The sequence below is a fragment of the Ixodes scapularis genome, unplaced genomic scaffold (assembly GCF_016920785.2).
Source record: "Ixodes scapularis isolate PalLabHiFi unplaced genomic scaffold, ASM1692078v2 PGA_scaffold8__174_contigs__length_109621045, whole genome shotgun sequence".
Lineage (NCBI taxonomy): Eukaryota > Metazoa > Arthropoda > Arachnida > Ixodida > Ixodidae > Ixodes > Ixodes scapularis.
Window position 1 is genome coordinate 91,200,125 of NW_024609883.1, and position 21,397 is coordinate 91,221,521.

Genomic DNA, 21,397 nt, shown 5'->3' on the forward strand with positions numbered 1-21,397 from the left:
CTTAGGGAACCGTTTTTGCACATCCGATACGATATACGATGGGCCCTCTGGTACGAACTGCGCATGCGCTAACGAAGAAGGCTCCCGCATGCGCATTCGTAGCGGAGAGCCCCTTCGTACCGTATCGGATGTGTAAAAACGGTTCCCTAAAACTCTCTAATTATTAGATAGTTTTAGTAGATCGTTCCAATACTTCCGATACTCCCGATAACTATACCCCATAACGAAACGATGCATGAGCAAAGGCTGCGTATTTGTATCGGGTTTTGTTATCGGAGTCATCGGAACGATCTACTAAAACTCTGTAATTATTAGATAGCTTTAGTAGATCGTTCCAATACTTCCGACACTCCCGATAACTATACCCGATAACGAAACGATGCATGAGCAAAGGCTGCGGCGTAGTATCGGGTTTTGTTATCGGAGTCATCGTAACGATCTACTAAAACTCTCTAATTATTTTCTGGGGTGGGTATTGCGATAGAAAATTCGATGAAGGCGAGAGAGGAGGGACACCTGGCGGCGAAGGGAACGTGAGTGAAGTTTTAGCCTCATTGCCGTAATCCCGACATGCCGGTACTTATACAGAGGATGTTTGATTTTAATTGAAACTCGTCCATTAAACAAAAAGTCGTGAAAGGTAGAATAACGCTGCCTGTAGAAGTGAGGTATGCGGCGAGGTGGACATCATAAAAGGGAATAAGTTTCAGTATAAGTCAGGTAGTTAGCTAAAACTTGTTCATTACCCATTTAATCATGAAAACAACTATATGGTTCTATTCTGCAACTTGCTGGGCGTCATCTAAAAATACTGAATCAATGAAATAAATGTAAGGGCGCCAACGAGCTGGTGTACATTAGACATGATTAAAAAAAAAAAAAGAAACATTCCGAGATCGCAGGTAACGACACACATGCTCAAAAGTCTCAAACTCAACTGAAATTTTGTTTTCTAAAACCTGGTTAAAAAGGAAAAAAGAAAACTAACGAAAAGGGGGAAAAGAAAACCCTCAAAACACCTCTTTCCACAAATGTACATTCTGATAGTTAGCAGAACAATGACGCCTCTGCAACAACTTCCTCCTCTCTTTTCTTTGAACCCTGTCATCCCGACCCAAAACGAAAGAAACTACTTTTCCCGGAAGCATGTAGACACTTTAAGGTCAGCAGTTTAAAAAGCCTAAGAAACCGCCGAAGTTCGTGGTTCAAACCTAATGAAGACTTATTAACAGCGTTTAGGGGCGTAGCATTGTGAGCGATTCTTTTATCAAACGTTTGTGATAATATTTTTTCATTTCTTCCACTGATGTCAATTTTCACAACGGTATACAATCATCACATTCAACCAAATGTTTCGAAACTTCAGAGTACGGGTCTCCTTTTTCTTTATACAGCGCTTATGTACCGTCAGCCGTTCATTTGTACAACGCTTAGCTTGTCCGATATAATATAACAGAGGCCATACAAAAAGGGTGCCTTATAAATGACACCTGACACAAAATACACATCTTTCTTTTAGTGTTTTTTTCCCACAACCTAAAATAGTCGACGCAAAGGGGGTCAAAAGGTTCAACCTATAATCCGTGCTAAGAGCTGTGTCGACATTAAACTTTTGGCTAACGCTTTTGATATTGAGAGGCACTCTATGAAAACACGGAAGGACAACCGGCTTTGAAGGTCGTACATTTTTTAACTAACTTTTTTGGAGATAGCAGATACACGAACTGTCTTAAAACGAGCTCCTGAGCATGACCCGCAACGCCGGAACGTTCGGTCAGACAACGAACATATGAGCCAATCAAATGCGAGCAAAACTTCTGTACTGGTGCTTTTACAAGATTCCGAACTGTCCCCCATTTCACATGCTTTGAGTGCCAGCTACTGAAGGGTAGAAGATATGTTTTGATACGGCCTTCCCGTACTCCCAACAAAGACATGAACTAGTTCTGAGTTGAACATCGAGGTACTGAGTATCATCATACTAAATAAGTCCATTATAAAATTATTTGAAGCACGTGCTAAGCGCGGGGGTGCAATAAAGTCTCCACTCGTGCAGCCGACGTTGTTGACGGTCAGAAAATTAGAAACCACGTGCTTCAATTTTTTCTAATATTGACTGAATAATTGGTTTTAGATGATGCACAGCAATTTTATAATTGAAACTATATGGTTGTGTTTACTAAATGAAAGGTGATAATAATAAAGAACGAATGATTCGAGTTGGGAGTAATAGAACCTTATATTGGTCTGCCTGGCCGTATAACTCACCTGCTCAGACTGCATCTTTGGCGTCTATTTTTTAAAATAAATATGTTCGAGATAAAATTAAACATCCTATATATATATATATATATATGCGCGAAAACGTGCATGGTAAGGTTGTCATCTGCATTTGATAAATAATTAAAAATGCTCGTATAGTTACGGATAATTTATGATAAAGATACTCACGAGGAATGTGGTGGAATCCGTCACAGTGATTGTGAACTTGCTCTCCTTCACGGCGGTCTCGACCTTTTTCAGGGCGTCTCGGGTCAGGGGTAGGTTCCTCTTCTTACTCAAGTCGTTTTCTAGGGAAAGACGAAAATGATGACAACGAGAAAGGAGGTTTCGAAACCATCTTCGTCCTGACTGCACCAGCCCCCGCAAACACTTTCTGAATCCAGACACGAAAATGTAATAATATGTCTCGATCATTTCTGGGAAACGCGCGGATGCACACAGCATCTGTTACGAGTGAGCTCCAGGGCAGATGCTGCGGGTGTGTGTGTGCGTGTGTGACGTCACGTTACTCCGTGACGTCACGCGCCACCTTGACGTCACGTGATATCACGGTGTAACCTGCACTATGACAGCACACGCAAATGTGACCTCGAGTCACTTGGCGTCATGTCTTCGCGTGACGTCACTGACTCACGTGATGTTGTGACACCCTGACGGTCCGGGTCATATAAGGAATATAGATCCTATGAATTGCTTCGTCGCTTAGATGACATTGACCTGTGTTAGCCGGGCGTAAAGTCGCGTTCCATTGCCAATAGAGAGTTAGCAAGCACTGGTTGAGGTGTTTCTTCTTTGTACGATGGTCTTGTCACGTTAGTTTGTATAAAAAGTGTGTGCAAAGGATGTTCCAAGCATACATATATGTATGAAGCAAAAATGCTTCAGACCCTCTTAAGACATGTTCGCATTTAATTTTGTCACACAAGCCTGCAGCGACACCGTGCCTATTGTACGATGTGCGAGCGCCGTGGACCTCTATAACACTTTCTGTATTCAAATGATGTGTTTAATTAAGACGGCTAATTGGGCTACTGGTTTGTTCTGGTTCATCCCCAACGTAATACGTCAAAAAAAGAAATAAGAAACAAGGACGGTGCGGACCGGAACAGTGTACGCCGCGACTGCTGTCCTCTTCTGCTTCGTCTTTGTGTCCTCGGAGTATTACGTTCAAGATGGGCTGTTTTTGTTATCAGATACACATACACATTTTGCTAGTACATCTTTCTTGGTTCAATTAAAAGCGGACGTGACTCAGTCTTGAAACAAAGTCAAGTTGTTATGAACGATATACCAGGTTGTTAAACGAGATAAAAAGAGGCGTGAAGTTTCAACTGCCGGGGTGGGTTACTCTTGGATAACAAACACATCCTTCTCCCGTTCTTTCTCACAAGCACTAAGAAGAACTGCCTGAATCCTGCGCGACAGCTTTGTTAATGCATATTAAAATATATAAATATATGTTGTCGTTTTTATAAGGATTCGCTTTGTGTACTTCAGCATGCGGCAGTTCCTCGGATCTTTAGTGTGTGGACAATGCCGTTAGACAAGTATAGGTGCATTGGTATAAAAATCCGTGTTTGTGCGATTCCCCAGGACACCATTCACACTCTGGTTGTTATCATGCTTGAATTAAAAATTTTCGTTGGTAGCTCTATCAAAAGTTTAAAACAGCGCTTTGACTTTGTGATATGGATGTTGCTTTTCCGGTCAATAACAGCCAGTTTATTACGGGGAAAAACCAAAGAGTGAGACTTACTGATGTAGGTGGTGCAGTCAGTAGACTTCACGATACCTGCGTCGACACCGCCGGAACTCAGGGATGATGTGTAGCACGACGCACCACAGTATGCCACCGCCCTGTGACGAATAACAAAGCATCGGCACTCTCATTGGTACCAAAGTACTTTAAAGTTGAAAGCTGAACTAGTTGGCAGTTCTTATCTTTTGCGCTGTTTTTCATCACCATCTACTCATTAGTATACACCTCCGACTGGAAGAAATCTATTTCAAACGTTGCGTCGATCATACTCATGACGATCGCATGTAGCCTAAAACGAAGCAAAATAGGAGAACACTGCAGTGCTTTATACGGAAAGAAAGTCGTCTGCTATCCGCGCAGGAGTTGCGGTGACGTCAGAACGACGCGAAGCTCTGATTGGCTTTGATTAATAGTGGGTAGACATTAATGCTACATGCCTTGAGGTCTACCCACTATTTTGTTTTCAATCAGCCAATAAGAGCTCGGTGCTCTGACATCATCGCAACCCCTGTGCAAGAAGCAGACGACTTGCTCTCCGCATACTCTGTGGCAGTTTAAGAATCGCAGGGCGTGGCCTTTCCCCAGCATCTCATTATCGTTCTGAAGCCAATGCAATAGCAGCACTATCCGGTAAGAGCACGGAAGGACCAATCAGGAAGCAAGAAGCGTGGACCTAATGGGCCACACCACGCGTTTCTTAACTTGTCAATGACTCTAAGAATAGCTACATTTCTCTGGCGAAGATGTGTTGTCTGAGTAAAATATGAGCTCGGTAGGGAAGTGAGACGTGTAATATAGATTCGTTTACTGTTACTTTAATCTATAAGGCACCCTGTTCGGTAAATCCCATGTGATCCATACAAACTCCATTAGCCTAAACTCGTATTCACCTAAAAAAACGTAATAAAAAAGAATAGAAAAAAGTCGGGCATCTAGCGGAACGTTTCAAACGCGGAAAGCATCGCTTCTTTTGTATTGCGGTAGCCTTATAGGCGACACTTTGCAGATTTTGATTCCGTGGGTTGTCGTCCTTGCGCGCGCGAAGAATGGAAAAAAAAAAAAAAAATCCTCTTCTTCTCTCCCCTCTTGTCGGGATGAGAGGGAAATCGGGATTTCTCGTCGGCCGTGCCGCGCGAGGAAAGCAAAGAAGGCCGCTCTGGTGTCCCGGCAATAATTGCGCGTCGAAGGAAAAATCTCCATATCGTCTGCTTCAAATATTTGTTTTCAAACATTCCTCATGCGAAATACCATTTCGGCAGTATTCAGTGGCTACGCGTAATGTTAGATGGCTTCATAAACTTCACCCGCGCTGACCCACTTACTTCACGAATCACCGAGCACTGGTGGCGGTCGTCAGTGGCATCCACGATGCCAACCTTGACGGCTATGAGAATTAAACGCGTCCCAACACCGTCCTTAGGTACTTGAGGCACCATTCCACTCGGATTGCACGACCGTGCTACAACTATTGCTTTCGTTTCTTCGCACATTGGGGGGGGGGGGGGGGGGGGGGGGGGCGAAAAATAGCTCTTTTTGAGCCATATTTTAAAAAAACTACTTCGCACAGTGAATGAATAATGAGCAAAACTTTCTTTTTTTTTCTTTTAATGTGACAAATTGTATAGTTGTATAGGCAAGCACAAAACACTGAGCTCTGCAAATCCTGCTTTACCATGTGCCCTAAGAAAAAAAAAACTGCTTGTTTGTATCTTTTCTTTTTTTTTGTGACTTCGCGGTGTGTAAATTACAGCGATGCACGAAGAGTATTCAACAGATAACAAGGCGCAAAAGAAAACGTAGTAAAAGGGACGTGAAAACGGGATTTACGCAGGGCCAACAAGTGTGAGTGTTTTTGTTGACAGTGCCGCTCTGCCCTGTGTTTTGGGGGGCAGGAACCCGTCAAGCTGCAAACTTGCAGCTTTTTTTCCCGGCCCCCCTTGTCACATGTGTGTAAAAGCGCTGTGATAAAAATAAACCGATTCTGATTCCGATTGTGATTCTGAAAGCGAAACGTTATGCTTATATAATTCCTGCAAAAATCTCTTTTTTGATCCCAACTTCCTTTTTTGGACATGACGATTCGCTGTACGTCCTTCGTAGACCGCGGCACCGTTACAATAACTAACTTAGTTAGAAAACTGTCGTAAGAGCTGGCTTTGAAAAAGTGGCTCTGATCCGTACCCGAGAGCAGAACTATAGACGCGACTGCAACGCCGACAGTTCTCCCGCAGCTTCCACTCCGGAAACTGCACGGCTACACATAACACTTCAGTTGAGTCGCGCAAGGGCCGGTGGCGCCATTTCGTAGTGCCATCTCGCAGTGCCATCTCGCAGTAGCTATATAAACCAACTTTCATCTTTTGACTCGCCGCTAAAGGGCGGCATTGTAATCGTATCGAGTTCGATCTCAGTGGACGCGAGCGCTTCGGGTTTCAAGGGTGAGCTTCCCAACTGAGTGTTTACAGTTTTAGTGACGTTGACCGCAGTGAATGGTTCATCAACCATGGTTTTGCGTGAAAGTAGACACACATGGGTTTGCAATACAGACCTCAGTGAAAATAAACTTTTGCTTCGCATTCAGAGCATTCGAATCTTTGTTTTCTGCGCTCTGCCATTTTTGTGAAATTAAAGCTCGTTTTGAGCATGCGCAGAACCTCTCTCCTTTTGAATATCGCATGCCGCGCATATGTCTTGACCCCTATGACTCAGCTTTTTTGGTCTGGGTAGTATAAATAATAAAACGTTGTATAGACTAATTGAAAATACGTCACGCGATGTAATTAACGCAATACACAATATGAAGTTGAGACGCTATACACAATGAAGTTGACTCATCCAAGGTCAGCAGGACCTCGGTGCCCGTCTTACTTGCAGTCCGGATAGTCAGCGCTGGAGCAGATCTTGAGGCACTGGTCGAGCGTCACCACACCGAACGACAGCTGATGGTCCTTCAGGTCAAAGTTCTTCTTTTTGTCGTAGTCGGCTGTATTAAAGTAAATAATGTTAATGGTTAAAATATGCATAATCCAATACAGTTATTTCCTACTCTTAAGCTGATCAAGTTAATTTTTTTTTTTTTAAATTCATCTTCATTTGCAGAGCTTCAAGTACAGCACATTACGCAAACAAATAAAAATATTCGCTGTGTATAACTACTTCCGGCAATGTGCGCACTACTTGTAGTCGCTATGGAGTCATAACTGCGTAATTGCGTGAAAGAAAACAGGCACGTCAACGAGCACCTCAGCATCTGTAGCGCTCAATATTTTCTGTAGCGGCATCGGTAGTCCTAAACCCTTTTGTAAGCTCAAGGGCCACTAACATAACATGCTGCTTATAAACTAATATTATACCCAATTAAAAAAAGTTCAGTGGAATAAAAACATCGAACTCAGCTTGAATAACTGGGAGGTTAACCGCGTGGGTTTCGAATTATATAACAACGGGGAGTAATATAATAACTACGGTGCTGATTTTGATGTCTAGTCGCTAAATGTAATGAGGGTTAAGTTGTGGCGATAGTACTTACTCTCTAGAAGTGGCCGCTCCAGAATAAGAGATGTTACGTAAATCATGTTTTCCGTTATATCAACCTGAAAATTTCCAGCGAAATGGTTAATGCTAACACAGGAGACGCATAACTTGTTTCTTTAGAATAAACAACGTACTCGCAAAAAAAAAAGACAAAGAAACTAGTTTTGTTAGCACAAACCATCTATATATACATATTCGTTTCAAATTATACTGAATTTAAAACTCTCAGACGTAAGTTGAGACACCACAAAGAAATATTATTTTGACCTCAAATGATATTGGACTTTTTATTTGAAGATATGAGGCGACGCTTGTGTGAGTTTTTAATAATTAATAATTTGATACAAATTAATTAGTAAACACTAATTTTTTGATCAATTAATCTATCGATTAATCAATCAATAAAGTCTATATATCAGACTAGGCGTCATCACGCACTGATGTTGCTTCATTCGAGATGATATAGAACCTTAATGCGTCCTCAAAACTGTTTTTGTGAAAGACTGGTCATGTGGTAGTAAGCAAGGACGATATTCTTCAAGGTGCTGACACCTTTTTGTTCTGGTAGGAGTCAGAGCGCTTCTATAGTATAGAGCAACTTAAGGACCGAAAGTTAATTTTTGCCAAACAGCATTTTAAGAACCACAAGAAGATGATTGTTCTATGATCTTGATTATGAAACAATTTTCTATGTAGACACTCGAGGAACTCCCGCACAAAAAACTGCTAAAACAAAGCTTAACGTGGTCTGTGATCCCGTCAAAGAATAATTTGGTTGCCTAACTCCTTGGGTTGAGTAGGCCCAACCAATCACACCCCACACACGCATTCGCTTGCAGTTCCTCCTTTACAATGCCAGGTCTAAGAGTTGCGTCCATCGTTCATTAGTGTAGCCAGGCGAGGAACTTGGAAACTTGGTGTCACTATTAGCGATGCACCCAGTTTTAAAACGAAAGCCCCTTAGATCCGGCGAGGAGTGCTTACGTTTCTTCAACTGTCGGTGCCTATGACCTTTCCATCGCTTACCACCCCGGCCAAAAATGCCGAGTCACTAACTGTGGACGCATGCGCACCGCACAACAGAGCAACTGCGCATGCTTAGAAGGCGTTCCACAGCCCAGCAGACAAAGATGGCAGCGCGCAGAAGGCGATTTTTGCAAAGGTCTATACGGAGTGCAAGTTCGTCTGCTTCATGAGCAGGGGTTGCGGTGACGTCAGAACGACGAGCTCTGATTGGTTCCGATTGGGAGGACAGTGGGTAGACATCAAGGCAGCTAGCGGTAAAGTCTAACCACTGTCCCTCCATCAGAGCCAATCAGAGCTGGGCATTCTGACGTGAGTGCAACCCCTGGGCAAGAGGCAGACGAACTTGCGCTCTAGTAGGTGGCCCACCGAAGCAGGAAAAGACTTGCCAGAACACGGGGTACACGCATCGGGGACAACGACGTGGTCCTCAGGAAGGTTGTTAAGAACTTCGACTTGATCTGGGGACTGTACCGTAGAAAATCTTCGTACATGTTGGCATCTGAGGACAACAGGAGTGGCGCTTTTGTGAGGCCATCGAAAGATTCTGTCTAGGGCAGCTGAAATCGGTGCTACTGTTACTTTTGATCGAGGTCAGCTAGAGCAAGCTGGTGCTACCAGAGAGTCTTCGTACACATGCGTACAAATTCCGCAAAAAAAAAAAAAAAATTGTAGTGCAGCGTGATATTAAACATGAAGTTCTTCTTGAAGGGATAAGGGGCGGTTTTAGTGTTGGATGAAGATAATTTATAATCTCTTTATGCAATATTTTTGTATTCTCCTTCTCTTCTTTCTTTAGTTTCAAGCTCCAAAAGATACTAAGCTCGTGCCATCAACAACGCTTAATAAATGCTATCTCGTAGCTATCGCAAAGGCTTTTCTTAAATGTCGAAAATGTTACTATTTAGATTAAAAATTCAATAACGTCAAACTTCGGCAATGTGGCAAGTTGAGCTAGCTGGTGATAGTTGCACATAACTGTCCAATCTTTTTGAGCTCTGTTTCTTATTATGTCCAAGGTAAAACTTCCTCCTTTTTTTGAATAGCGTGATTGACATTGGTTTTACTGAAGATGACCGAACACGATGACAGAAAAAGAAATTCAACAAAAACAACGGGCTCGTCCGGGATTTGAACCCGGGACCTCTCGCACCCTAAGCGAGAATCATACGCCTAGACCAACGAGCCAGCCATGCCGCCTCCAAGAATGACGTACGGAGATGTAAAGCAAACATTATTGTTCGCTTGTCGCAACGGTTTTATTTCTCCGGAACCACAGATATTTCTTCGCTCCGGGTTCTTTCTTAAACTCATCTAATCAAAATGAGCATTAGATAATATCCCATCATACATTGCGCGGGAATATGATGTATTCAATTTTCAGCTTGAACGTTACGGCTCCACCCATCTGCATGTAGTGCTTCCGGGCACAGCCAGTTACTCACTGGTGTGCGTACAGTGGCCCAATTTTTTAATAATATCAAGCGAGCGTCGAGCGCCTGGACGGCCAGTGTTGTGCCGCGGAGGCGTGCGGCGATACGGGAGAGATGAAGCGCGTGCGCACAAAGCACTTTCTAGCGGGAGCGTCGTCTGCTAGGTTATTTCGTTGATCGCACAGAGCCCCTGCTCCCTACCAAAGGAGGGCAGGGCGCTTGCAATGTCGGAGTGCATCGCCGATACGCCCCTCCTCTTGGAATGCGTTCACAACCCTATTGACGTTAGCCTGTGTAACCCCGACTCGTCATGCCGCCCATCGACATTCTCTCAACATGTTCCCGTGTTTTTATGGGCACTCGAGTAGACCTAAAAATGTGCGCGCGCCCACTGGTCAAAGAAATGTGTGACTGCCAGGCTGCATAGGCTACACGACGACAGCAACAACGCAGTTGATAATATAAAACACCAAGCGAAAATCCTGTGAATAATCCGTTTCACTTTGTGTTGTACCGCAGCTGACGCTACGAGTCGTCTAGGCCAGTCCACCACTAAAAGTGTGTCACGTGACCTTCCCGTTGGGTGCAACTGCACGGGGAAGCACGATGTCACGTGGCAGGGTGAAAGCACTGGATTGGTTTTGGTTGCTCGTAGCATTGCCTGCAGTGTGTAGTTAAATACATCGTTGCATTCAGTTTGTCGCGTCACCGTATTTTTTCATTTTTGTGGGTGTTCACAGAAGTAAAAACAAACATGAAATGAAAAGAAAAGTAAATTAAACTCGAGATGACGCGCGGTTTATGCCACGCCTGAGCAGTGTCACGCAAGCAAGCGTTGTTCAGATCTTTGCTTAAAGGCGGTTAGCTATGCCAGCAGATAATGAACAGGTGCTGTGTGCGGTCAACGGAATAGCCTAACAGACGACGCTCGCAACGGAAAGAGCTTTGTGCGCACGCGCATAATCTCTCTCGTGACGCCGGATTTCTCCGCGGCACAGCGCTGGCCTTCCCGGCGGTCGACGTCGACGCTCGCGTGATATTATTAAAAAATTGGGCCACTGTACGTCGCCCGACTACCTTGTTAATAAGCCTTGCCTGTGGTTTCAGCAGAATCCTCAAAAAGATAGAATAGTTGTTCATGCCTGTACCTTCTATGACGGGAGGTATCTTTCGCCACCTAGCCTAAAAACTAAAAACAGCCTTTATCCTCTCACAGTAAACAAACTGGCGGTTAAGTAGCAATTGTTTTTAAAAGTGCATGGAAAATGGGGGTAATTGCTTAGACGATCAAATGAAGGGATAATTCTGCTTTTTCTGGGACAGACGGAGTGAAGACGGCGGATTAGCTTAGGTAAGGGACCTTAATATTTGTTTTTTCTTTGTAAACTATAGTGAAGCTTCATTGAGACTATTCCTACACCTTTTTAAATCCACAATAGTCTTCCTGCTGAACATGAGAGCACATTCTGATAAAACAAATGGCTTCAGACTGTTTGGTGAAGTACTGACATCACTTTCCGGCAAGTGGGACAGAGTCACGTGAACATTACCGTGCTTATAATGCTCGAAACTTGCAACTTTTACAACTTTAACGTTAGTCTTCTTAATCTCTTTAAAGGTTTCTTTTAACCTCCCCATGTTTTTCTCTCATCATTGAGTAGCCCACCAGGACAGTCATCCAGGTCAACCTCCCTGTCTCTTTGTTCTGTTCTGTCCTTTCTCCGAATTTTATTAGATGATTCTATTCACTTTAGCAAATATTCTTATAAAGTGGAAAACATATCAGGTCCCAGGTAGCACCGCGGAGAAACGCCTGAATTGGAACAAGCTCGGAAATCCTTGGCTTCTAACGCGGATTTGCTCCAAGCTGTTAGTTAGTGCCAGATTACTCCTCACGTTTCTGCAGCTTTTCTCCGGCTTGCTCCACAATGGCCAAAGTGTTAGGCTAGAGCCAAATATGCCACGTAGGAACCGAAGAACCAACAGGGATGCCTAAACCTGACACTTGTTTTGGCAATTTACATTCCAGATTTGCCACATGAAAATCGAATAACCAGAAGTAAAGCCTCTGACACTGTTTGACGATTTAGGCCGAGAAATGCCAGATGGTAGCCGAACTACCAGCAGTAAATCCTAACACTGGCGATAGTTCTGTGAATTAGACCAAAATACGTACAGACTGAAGCCATAGAAGGAGAAATTAAGCTCTAGCATGACTTCTTAGAACTTTTCAAGGCCCCAAATTTCATGAAACAAAACAAAGGTTTGGCCTACAGCACTGTGCTACGAAGTATGTGTTTTCAATGTTTTCTTGGTTCGTGAATTTTCCGACTACAAAGGAAAAATTCCGTTCGGTTGGCGAATGGAACGATTTTAGCTATGGCTCAAATTATACGTTCAAAGTGCGCAAGGGCAAAAGAAACAAAATGCTTACATGGAAAGCCCATTTGGAACCAGGTGTAAGACGCTTCATTCTCGTCATAGCAATCCATCACATTCATCTTGTCATTCAGTTCTTCCATCGCCGTCGATATGTCGTGGATATTGGCGGTGAACCAGAAGTACGGCTACGTTAAAGAGGTTAGCATGTTGAGTTTGCCATGTAACGACGCCAATATATATATATATATATATATATATATATATATATATATATATATATATATATAGATAAAGCGCCTTGTCAGGGAATAAATGATAGGAGGTTCAATGGTCATTGTTACAAAAATAGTTAAAATTATTATGTTGTGAATCACTAGAACATTTTATGCTTTGTGACAAAACCATCGAAGAATCCGGGACACAGCGCTCCCAAGCTATCTTTCAGCTTGTGGTTTCAAAACTTTATTTAAGAACACCGGAGACTGTAATCCACCCTCCGCGGTTGATAGGCGAATATAAAAACCTTTGCTCAAAATTAGGGATAAATTAATTATGCATCGATCGTGATGATATGTTACTGGATGCAACATTAGTTAAATAAGTAAGACATTAAGCAAATGACAAGCACACTTAAAGCACAGCACGCTAATTCTTATCAATCACTGGAAGCGCTTTTCGAAAATGTTTAACAAAAGTGCCACTCTAAATTTGTGGCCAATATAAAAAGTCGTTTGGTGACTGCTGTCAACAACAGACGTCGTATTCTTTGCATTCATACTTTGGTCCAGTCGGTGCCTCTTCCTTTCTCTGCCGCCTAGTATTTTTTTTGGAAACGTTTGCCTTTTTGTTATACTATCAAGTAAACTTTAAACTATGGTTCAGAATTTCCCTATGCATAAACTGATTAAGTAGTCGAATTACTATCATATACAAAGAAAAAATGAAAGCCGTTTACAAATCCCTGTAACGCCGAATTGGAGCGCAGCTCTTGAGGAGGAGTAGGGAAGGGTACTGAATGGGTCACGTCACCTGCAGGTAGTCACGTCACCTCGGGGGGGGGGGGGGTCACGTGATCTCGAGGGGGGTGGGGTCACGTGACCCCCCCCCCCCCCCCCGGTTACGCCGACGCCGTCGCCGCTTAGGCTGGAAACGGGCCCCTAAGAGCTGCGCTCTAAAATTGAGAGACAAGACGAGACGAGAGCAACCTGTGACGTCAGAGTGCCAACGTTGGATTGGAAGGATACTGGGTAGATGCCGTTTTTTCTACCCTCTGCCTCCCTACAATCAGATTCAAAGACGGAGTCGCCTGTTCATTGCTCAATGTTTCTGGCGTTCCAAAGCCAAACGCTGAACGCCAGACACTGTGCTAGGAGCAGACGATGCTTTTACTCGAACTGCTGGGTGGAAGACAGTGGCTAGAAACAGGAACAGCTTGCCCTTGTGTCTACCCCCTAATCCATCCAATCAGAGCACGGCGTTTTGACGTCACCGCGCGCTCTCATCCCCTCCTCTCCCTCAGCTTCTCTCCGCACAGCACAGGAGATTTGCCTTCTTGGGTAACGCCAGGCTGTACACATCTCGATGGTGATCAACGGCAAAAGGTCGGAACCCACGACAGACAACACTCACAGTTCTCAAGCTTTTGTTAGTAGAGTATGCCCTCATGGACACTCTGATGGGAAGATTCCTCTGAGTAGTGAAGGAGGGATAAACCCATTCCTGAAATGAGAGTCACAAATCAGGTATGACACATTCAGCTCAATGGATCTTCTTCATTTTTAATAGGACACTCAAGATTTTTTCTTGTTTTCTTTTTTTTGGAGGGGGTCGGGTTGTTTTCTTTATGTGTATCAACGTATTTCTCTCAGAAAATAAAAATAAAAAAAAGAAAAAGCACGCTTCACTGGTAAATGACGCCGATCGAATTTACAGCACAGGTTATTGTAACTGACAGTCTAAGAAACGTTGGGTGTAGTGAGTCCGGCGCATCTTATGGCTCCACAGCCACCGAGGATGCAACATAAGCCAATGAGAACACCCGAGCACAAATCACAATGCAAGAAACATTAGGATAACAAGCCAGCCACGGCCTTACGTTTCTTAAAATGCCAGCGATCATAACATGTTTCTCGACACCTACTGTGCCCACCTCTTCAGATAATTATATCTTGCTACGTCAGACAGCACCAACGCATGAAAAAGCGATCATAAGTACCCACGAACACATCTGAGTTTTGTTCCAATGAACAGCATGTAAACTAATAATTTAGGAAATTTAGACGGCCCGCAAAAACCAGTTTCTCGACGTATCGCGCTGCACCTTACTACTACAGAGATGCAAGCAGGTGGTGGAAGTTTACAGTGACAATATGAAGGGGTAAACTTGCCTCAGTAAAAACAAAACAAGTAAAAAAAACAGAAACCTGTTTTTTGGCAGTTTACGTCACCACTTAGAAGACGATGCACGCGTAGTGAGAAGTGCCGCCGAGAGATGGCGTACGCCGCGTCGAGGGAGCGCCGGGCGATTCAGGTTATGATAACAGGCGATCCCGCAAAAGAACCCGAATCGGCCGGCGCTCCTTCGACGCGGCGTACGTCATCTGTCGGCAGAAATGCTCACTACGCGTGCAAGGGTTATGAAGTGACGGCGTAGATTAATCAAAAAGAAGTTTCCATCTTCTTTCTTTTTAATGGAGTAAGCTCGTTTCTTGATTTTTTTTTCACACTGTAAACTTTTACCACCTGCTTTCACCTCTGTGGTAATTTGCAGCGCGATACTGTGAGAAACCTATTTTTTCGGGCCACCTAAATTTTCTTAGATGTTTTAGTTTATATGCTGCATTCTGCCCAATCAAAATAGGGTTTGCGAGTTCAATTTCCCGCAAAACACGTAGACCGCCAACCACGGCAAACAACAAAAGAAGCCCCAGCAAATAATAAAGCGTAAAGGCGATTAAATTAAAGGAAAAATGCATGCAGCGTCAAATATAATATGAAACGTTTCGCTCTCTCAACAGCCCTGCGCATATAAATTTTTTGTTCCAGTCTAATCGTAGTCTAAGTGTACTCATTGGCTGAGATTATTCTGTTGTTCGGTGTGATTATCTATTGGCGCGTTATGTGGAAACGTTGACTCGCCGACATTCTTTCTGGAGGCGTCCATCACGTGCCATCCACAATACTTTCATCACAACGACCGACTATCAAGTCGTCTAAAAGGATGGTGGAGATGCGGCCCTATTTATACAAGTTTGCAAGAAACTTGGTCAGGATAAACCATCGTTCTGTTTCGCCGCAGGAATTGCGATTGAACTTGATAATCACAAAAACATAGTGCGCAGGCAACTCAAAGAAAACAACTGTTAGTAAAATTGCCCGTCTTGATTTTTCACGGTCTCTTGTATGCATGATTTGAGTTCCGCAGCCTACATCTCCAAGACATCTCACATTGCCAAGCGCCTTGATTAGCTCCTAAAATTTGAAACTCCCTTCACCAAACCCTAATTTCAAAACTCCCCGCTTTCCCTTTGCATTGACGACTGGAATTCATCACCTCCGCGCATTGTCTACGAAACTGATAAGAAAAAAAGGTCTGTGACATGTGAAAATATGTTTGTGAAGTGCGCACGATGTCGATTTCTTGACGATGTACACACTTCAAAAACACCATTGATCAATTTCAGTTTTTTCTAATGTTTTGTAGGTTGTGTTGTATTTGCTCCACCCTCTCATGTAAACTACTTCTATTAGAGCTCCTTTGAAGAAAATAAAATGGAATTAAGGTTCGCCATCACTGTACCAGGATATTGTGTATAGAAGACATACTTACAACAAGGTAGCAGTAGGTGATGACAGCGTGAGAGAAAACAGCCCCTGACACTGGTACGTTGCTCGTGACAATTTCGTAGACGTGGACAGGTGCATTGCGAACAACGTGCTGCCATCAAAAAATAAATAATCAAACAAGAACTCAGTGGCGCGGCTCTGACGAAGAAAACGTGGCGCAAATATTCAACACTTCCAAAATAATATTTTTTCAACAGAACTTTGAATGTCGTCCGTGTGCTTTTTATTGACCTCGTCTACCAACACACTTCGTCGATACACTTCACTTAATTGCGGCGAAGTTTTTCTCATGTTTCACACTAAGTTTAACATTGATTTCCCTTTTATAGCAGAGCACATATCCTTCCTCCTTGGGGACACACCCATAGACGCAAAACCTAAAATGCAATAAATCAATTAATCAATCAATTAAGCTATCAATCAATGGTTTAGTTTTTGTAGATACAACTTCATCCTATTGGTTGAACGAGATTGGTCAAACAGAATGGCGAAAAATTATTTTCTATTTATATCGCTGAGCTTGTGAGGGGTCAGTTCAATTGGTAGAAAATCAGCGTGAAAAGCTATTATAGTCCGTTGCAACTCAAGAAGGTAGGGCGAGGGTAAGACGAGCCGGGGAGGGGGAAGCAGACGGAACGCTGGAGGAGAGAGGGAAAATCGCCATCTTTCTTCAGCGTTCCGTCTGCTTCCTCCTCCTCGGCCCGTCTTACCCTCGCCCTACCTTCTTGATTTGCAACGGACTATAATAATATACGTAATACTATTCGTTGCAACCCCGAGAAAACGGCAAGAAATAGAATGGGCAAAAAACAAAAAACACGGTCCGTCAATATATGTGGTAAATTGATGGTCCGTGTCATGCGCTTGATTTTGGACACATTCGCACATGTGCAGAACATTTCTTGAGAAAAACCCAAGCAGCAACTCGCACGTTGAACACGGTAGGGCAATAGAGATTGCTCTTTTTTGACTTTAGAGATAAAAAATAAACAATGAAAAGCCGCAAATGCTACACTAATCCGGTTTACACAGGTGAGTCATTCGGCCGCGGAGGCTTAATGTATCGGGGGCTAAACAAGACGATAAGTCAGATAAATAGGTAGCAATATACTTACTCCGTGTAAAGATACAGTTTGCTCTAACAAGAAACTTGCTGAGCATCGTTGAAAAGCGCTAGGCCTATTATGTCCCACTGGCTGTATAACTCACCTGCACGTGCATGAATGCAGCTTTCATGGCTTTTCCAACACCCAGTAGAATGCAAAGGAGCTGTCCACTGCTTGTTTTCTTATTGTTTTATTTTCTCATACATTGACCGTAAACATAACAAAATAAACAACTGTTGCTCTGTTGGTACGCGCTTATTCGGGACACCAGGTCAACCTGTAAAAGTTTGTGCTTGCTAATTTCCGGTCTTAGTAGTATGCAATAAACCCTAAGGTAGTGCTCGCTCTATGGACCAAAGCGCTCTTTGTGAACAAGTCAGCGTTTGCCAACACCAGGTGTGGGCATTGCGCGAGCGCAAAAACCACGTCGAAGTGGGAAGAAGGATCCGCGCATGCGCAGTACCGACAGCAGCGCCACTGCAGCAGTGGGACGTCAGAGGGTTGAGTTGGTGTATACTGTGTAAAGCAGCGCGACGAGTCTACCGATTTAGGATATATTATTCAAGCTTTCACAGAGGTTCCTCGTGGTGAGCGGTAGATAATATCGCATACTCACAATGCCCAGGTAGTTTGCTTTGTTTAGAGTTTCGTAACTTGGAGCGATTGTGTCGAGCAGACTGAGCGTAGTGTTATCCGGCAACTGAACCACGGGTCGGAAGTCCTTTCTGGACGAGACATAGCATTTACCACGCCCAAACGGCTCGTACCCCGAATGGTTTGGCACCTTGAGGTACTGAATGCCTGCAAAGTCAAAAGCAACTGCAATGTAACCTTTTTTTAATTTTTTTTTTGAAAGTGATGATTAAAATGCTAAATCATGCATCTATGAGGGTGATTAAAAAATATCCGCACTCGAGTTATCTTAGGACTTGCATGGGACTCATTGTTTTAAGGCCCATTCATACACTCAAATTCAAACAAGCCAAAAAAGAAAACACTGGCACACTGGCGTCATTTATTGGGTGTTCTTCGAACTGCATTTCATTATAGTGCAGGTTTTGCAGCATTAGCGTGATCAAATGTACTCGCTGTTCGCGAGAAATTGTCACAAGCCTTTCAAGTCAAAAAAGAAAATAATAATGCTCGTAAAAATAGGGAACATACGAAAGTGCCAGGACTTCCACGGCTACCCGATAGATGGCGCCAGTGTGTTCTCTCATCGTAGGAGATTTTAAGAGATTGTAAGGTACAAGGTCATCAGCAGAAACGGTCATAATCAGAGGAACAATGGCGTCCCGCTTGTTACTGGCACGAAAGAAGGGCAACGTGCTGTTATTCGTCTTCAGCGGTCTGGGGGTTTGTCTGGTGCCGATATTTACGGAAGACTGTGTGCGTAATATGAAGTAGGTAATGTTTTGTCGCGATGAGGTGTGTTTGGACGAATAACAAACGTCCAAGGGACGACTCAAGAGTATCGGTCATATACAAGAAGACGGACGCCCGCACACGCTCTTGACTGACGACAACATTGAGCGTGCAAATGAACTGAATTATGTCGTACACACCAGTGACATTGGATGATGTGGGAAATCTGTTGCAAATCAGCCAAGGATATGTTTTCGCAATTATCCTCGACGGACTTCGGTTTCAAAAAAGTTGTGCGAGATAAACAGCAAAAATATTTTTTTTTATTATTTTTTTTTGCCGTAGTGTTTTTACAAGAATTATAGTTAGATATCCTAACGTATTTGAGGCAATAAAAACGTGTCGATGTTTGAGTTCTGAGTAGCCCTTGTTCTCGTCGCTTAATCCTACGTGCCGTTACACGCTAAAAAAAATGACAGCCTAGTTTGTAGGGGCAGGGAGCAAAGCGAAACTGAAACCAATGGGAATCTGGCCGAGTATACTCGTGCGCGGCACTCAGAAGGTTATTGATTGGTATTTCCTGTCCACCTCGGTGAGTTATGCATGCCCAGGTTTGTGTGAGTGCGACCGTCCCCATTCGACTCAAATTTCTCCTCCTACCGTACGCCTACGTGTGTTCTGAAGCTATTGGTGTCGGGCTATCTTCTAGGAACTTGCCGTTGGTCACGTCGAAGATGGTTTGTGTCTCTGGCAGGGCGGAAAGTTGCTGGTCCAGTTTCCCACTCCCCGTGTTCCAAGGGGCAAAGATGTGACTGAAGATATTGTTGACGGGGTCGCGGATTATCTGAAACATATTGGTAAGCAATTGGGTCTTCACAGTATTCAGAGGATTAGCGGTTTGCAGTATGACACGGTATGGGCCATGGATAGATGGATGGATGAATACAGCTGAGCCCTTTGGATCGGGCGGTAGCTTACGCCACCTAGCCAGGCATTTATAGTTCGCGGATAAACCAGCGCCGCCTGGCGGTTTATCTGCGAACTATAAATGGAGGGCAGCCCAACATGCCTCCATCCTTCTGAACACATAGGCATGGTGCCGACGTATCGGTTTTCATGCACGTCTTGTGCCCCATACTACCGATGCTCACGCTTCGGTAGTATGGACTTGAGTAATAAGGTGGGGAGTGGCGTGAGGTGGTACTATGCGGAGCGCAAGTCCGTCTGCTTCTTGAGTAGGAGCTGCGGTGACGTCAGGACGTCGAGCGTTGATTGGTTCCAATTGGAACAATAGCGGCTATACCTCATGGTAGCTATAACATTGGGGTCTACCCACTATCTCTCCGTCAGAGCCAATCAGAGCTTGGCGCTCTGACGTCTCCATTGCCGCTTTGGCAAGAAGCAGACGAACTAACGCTCGCCATAGTCACTGACAGCTTAAGAAACGCAGGGTCGTAGCGAGTTTCAAGCATCTCATTATCGCGCGCCAACCAATGAGATTGAGGCATTTGGCGACAAGAACGCCGAGGGTCCAACCACGAAGCAACAGGTGTGAAACCACGCCCCGCGTTGCTTCGACTACCGGAAACATACACTGTATACACTATAGAAAAAGAGTTTTGTGCGTTCACTTTGCTGCGGCATATGGATACAGGCAATCACGGCAAACAATGAAAGGATCACAGCGAATGACTGAACTCATAATATGATTTGATCTAAAAAAAAAATAAAAATAAAATGCGTTCTGTGCAGGGGAAATCAGCAAGTAAAATGTCACACGCTATCGCTGCGCACTAAACATTTTTCTCAGTCTGATCGTACCCTGAGCTTCATCATACGCTGGGTCGCTTCTACTATTCACCGTAACTTGTCTCGTGTACTGTGGAAATGTGAACTCACATACATTTCTTAGAGTTTAGCCCCACTAAAAACGTAAGAAACGATGAAGTGGTTTATTTCATTCACGCTCCCTGCTTCGCGATTTGTTCGGCTACGTTCTGATCTGCTTATACAGAGGTCTCATTGGTCGACGAGGGATGATAAAGTGCTCGCAATTCGCTACGCCTTGAGAATCCTGCCACTGACTGTAGTTTCGTTAAGAGACAATATAACCAGACATTTAGATCGCGATTCTTTTATGATTTGTAATGTTTTCCTCTTCCACCACAATGCGTGTTGCTGTTTTCTTTTAAATAGTAATTTGACGACGATTGCAACGAGAGAAATCAGTTATCGGGATCTTTATTGCTAGGCTATAGGTAGAGCCCTGCATACACACTGTAAAGAAGGGTATCACCTTACACTCTTTTGTTCCATATAATACACCCCAAAACTTCAGTTCACCGTACAGCACCCTATAGTCGAACAGACGGTCCCAAAGTTTACGAGGGGCTTGATAACAGTGTGGTAAAACTTTTTGAATAGCTAAAGTACGTCAAAGACTACACAAAGGAAATATTGAGTTTTTGCAGTAGGGTCAAGAAAACCCCGAATATATATATATACATATTTTGTAGTCAGTAACACGAGCACTAGCGATTTTAATAAGTTGTACCACGCAGCTATCAAGCACCTCGTGAAAGTTGGTACGGTCAGTTTGAAGTCAGTCCGCTGTACGTCTAACTGAAGTTCTGGGGTGATTTCTATGGGTCAAAGGGTGTAAGAAT

At 43.7% G+C, this 21,397-nt stretch overlaps 1 protein-coding gene and 1 non-coding gene across 2 annotated transcripts in view; both read right to left on the reverse strand.

The window, feature by feature from the left end:
• LOC115319847 overlaps positions 1 to 21,397 on the reverse strand; it is a 53,281-nt gene that overhangs the window by 14,964 nt on the left and 16,920 nt on the right. Inside the window, exons 8-17 of the mRNA XM_040223230.2 lie at positions 19,449 to 19,575; positions 17,983 to 18,167; positions 16,244 to 16,351; positions 14,044 to 14,133; positions 12,467 to 12,599; positions 8,989 to 9,101; positions 7,572 to 7,635; positions 6,911 to 7,025; positions 4,040 to 4,140; positions 2,452 to 2,570 (exon numbers count right to left, since the gene is read on the reverse strand). Coding sequence (XP_040079164.1) covers positions 2,452 to 2,570; positions 4,040 to 4,140; positions 6,911 to 7,025; positions 7,572 to 7,635; positions 8,989 to 9,101; positions 12,467 to 12,599; positions 14,044 to 14,133; positions 16,244 to 16,351; positions 17,983 to 18,167; positions 19,449 to 19,575 — 1,155 coding nt within the window. The remainder of the gene's footprint in view (positions 1 to 2,451; positions 2,571 to 4,039; positions 4,141 to 6,910; positions 7,026 to 7,571; positions 7,636 to 8,988; positions 9,102 to 12,466; positions 12,600 to 14,043; positions 14,134 to 16,243; positions 16,352 to 17,982; positions 18,168 to 19,448; positions 19,576 to 21,397) is intronic.
• Positions 9,716 to 9,787, reverse strand: Trnap-agg. The gene has a single exon. It is a non-coding gene; the product is annotated as a tRNA-Pro (tRNA).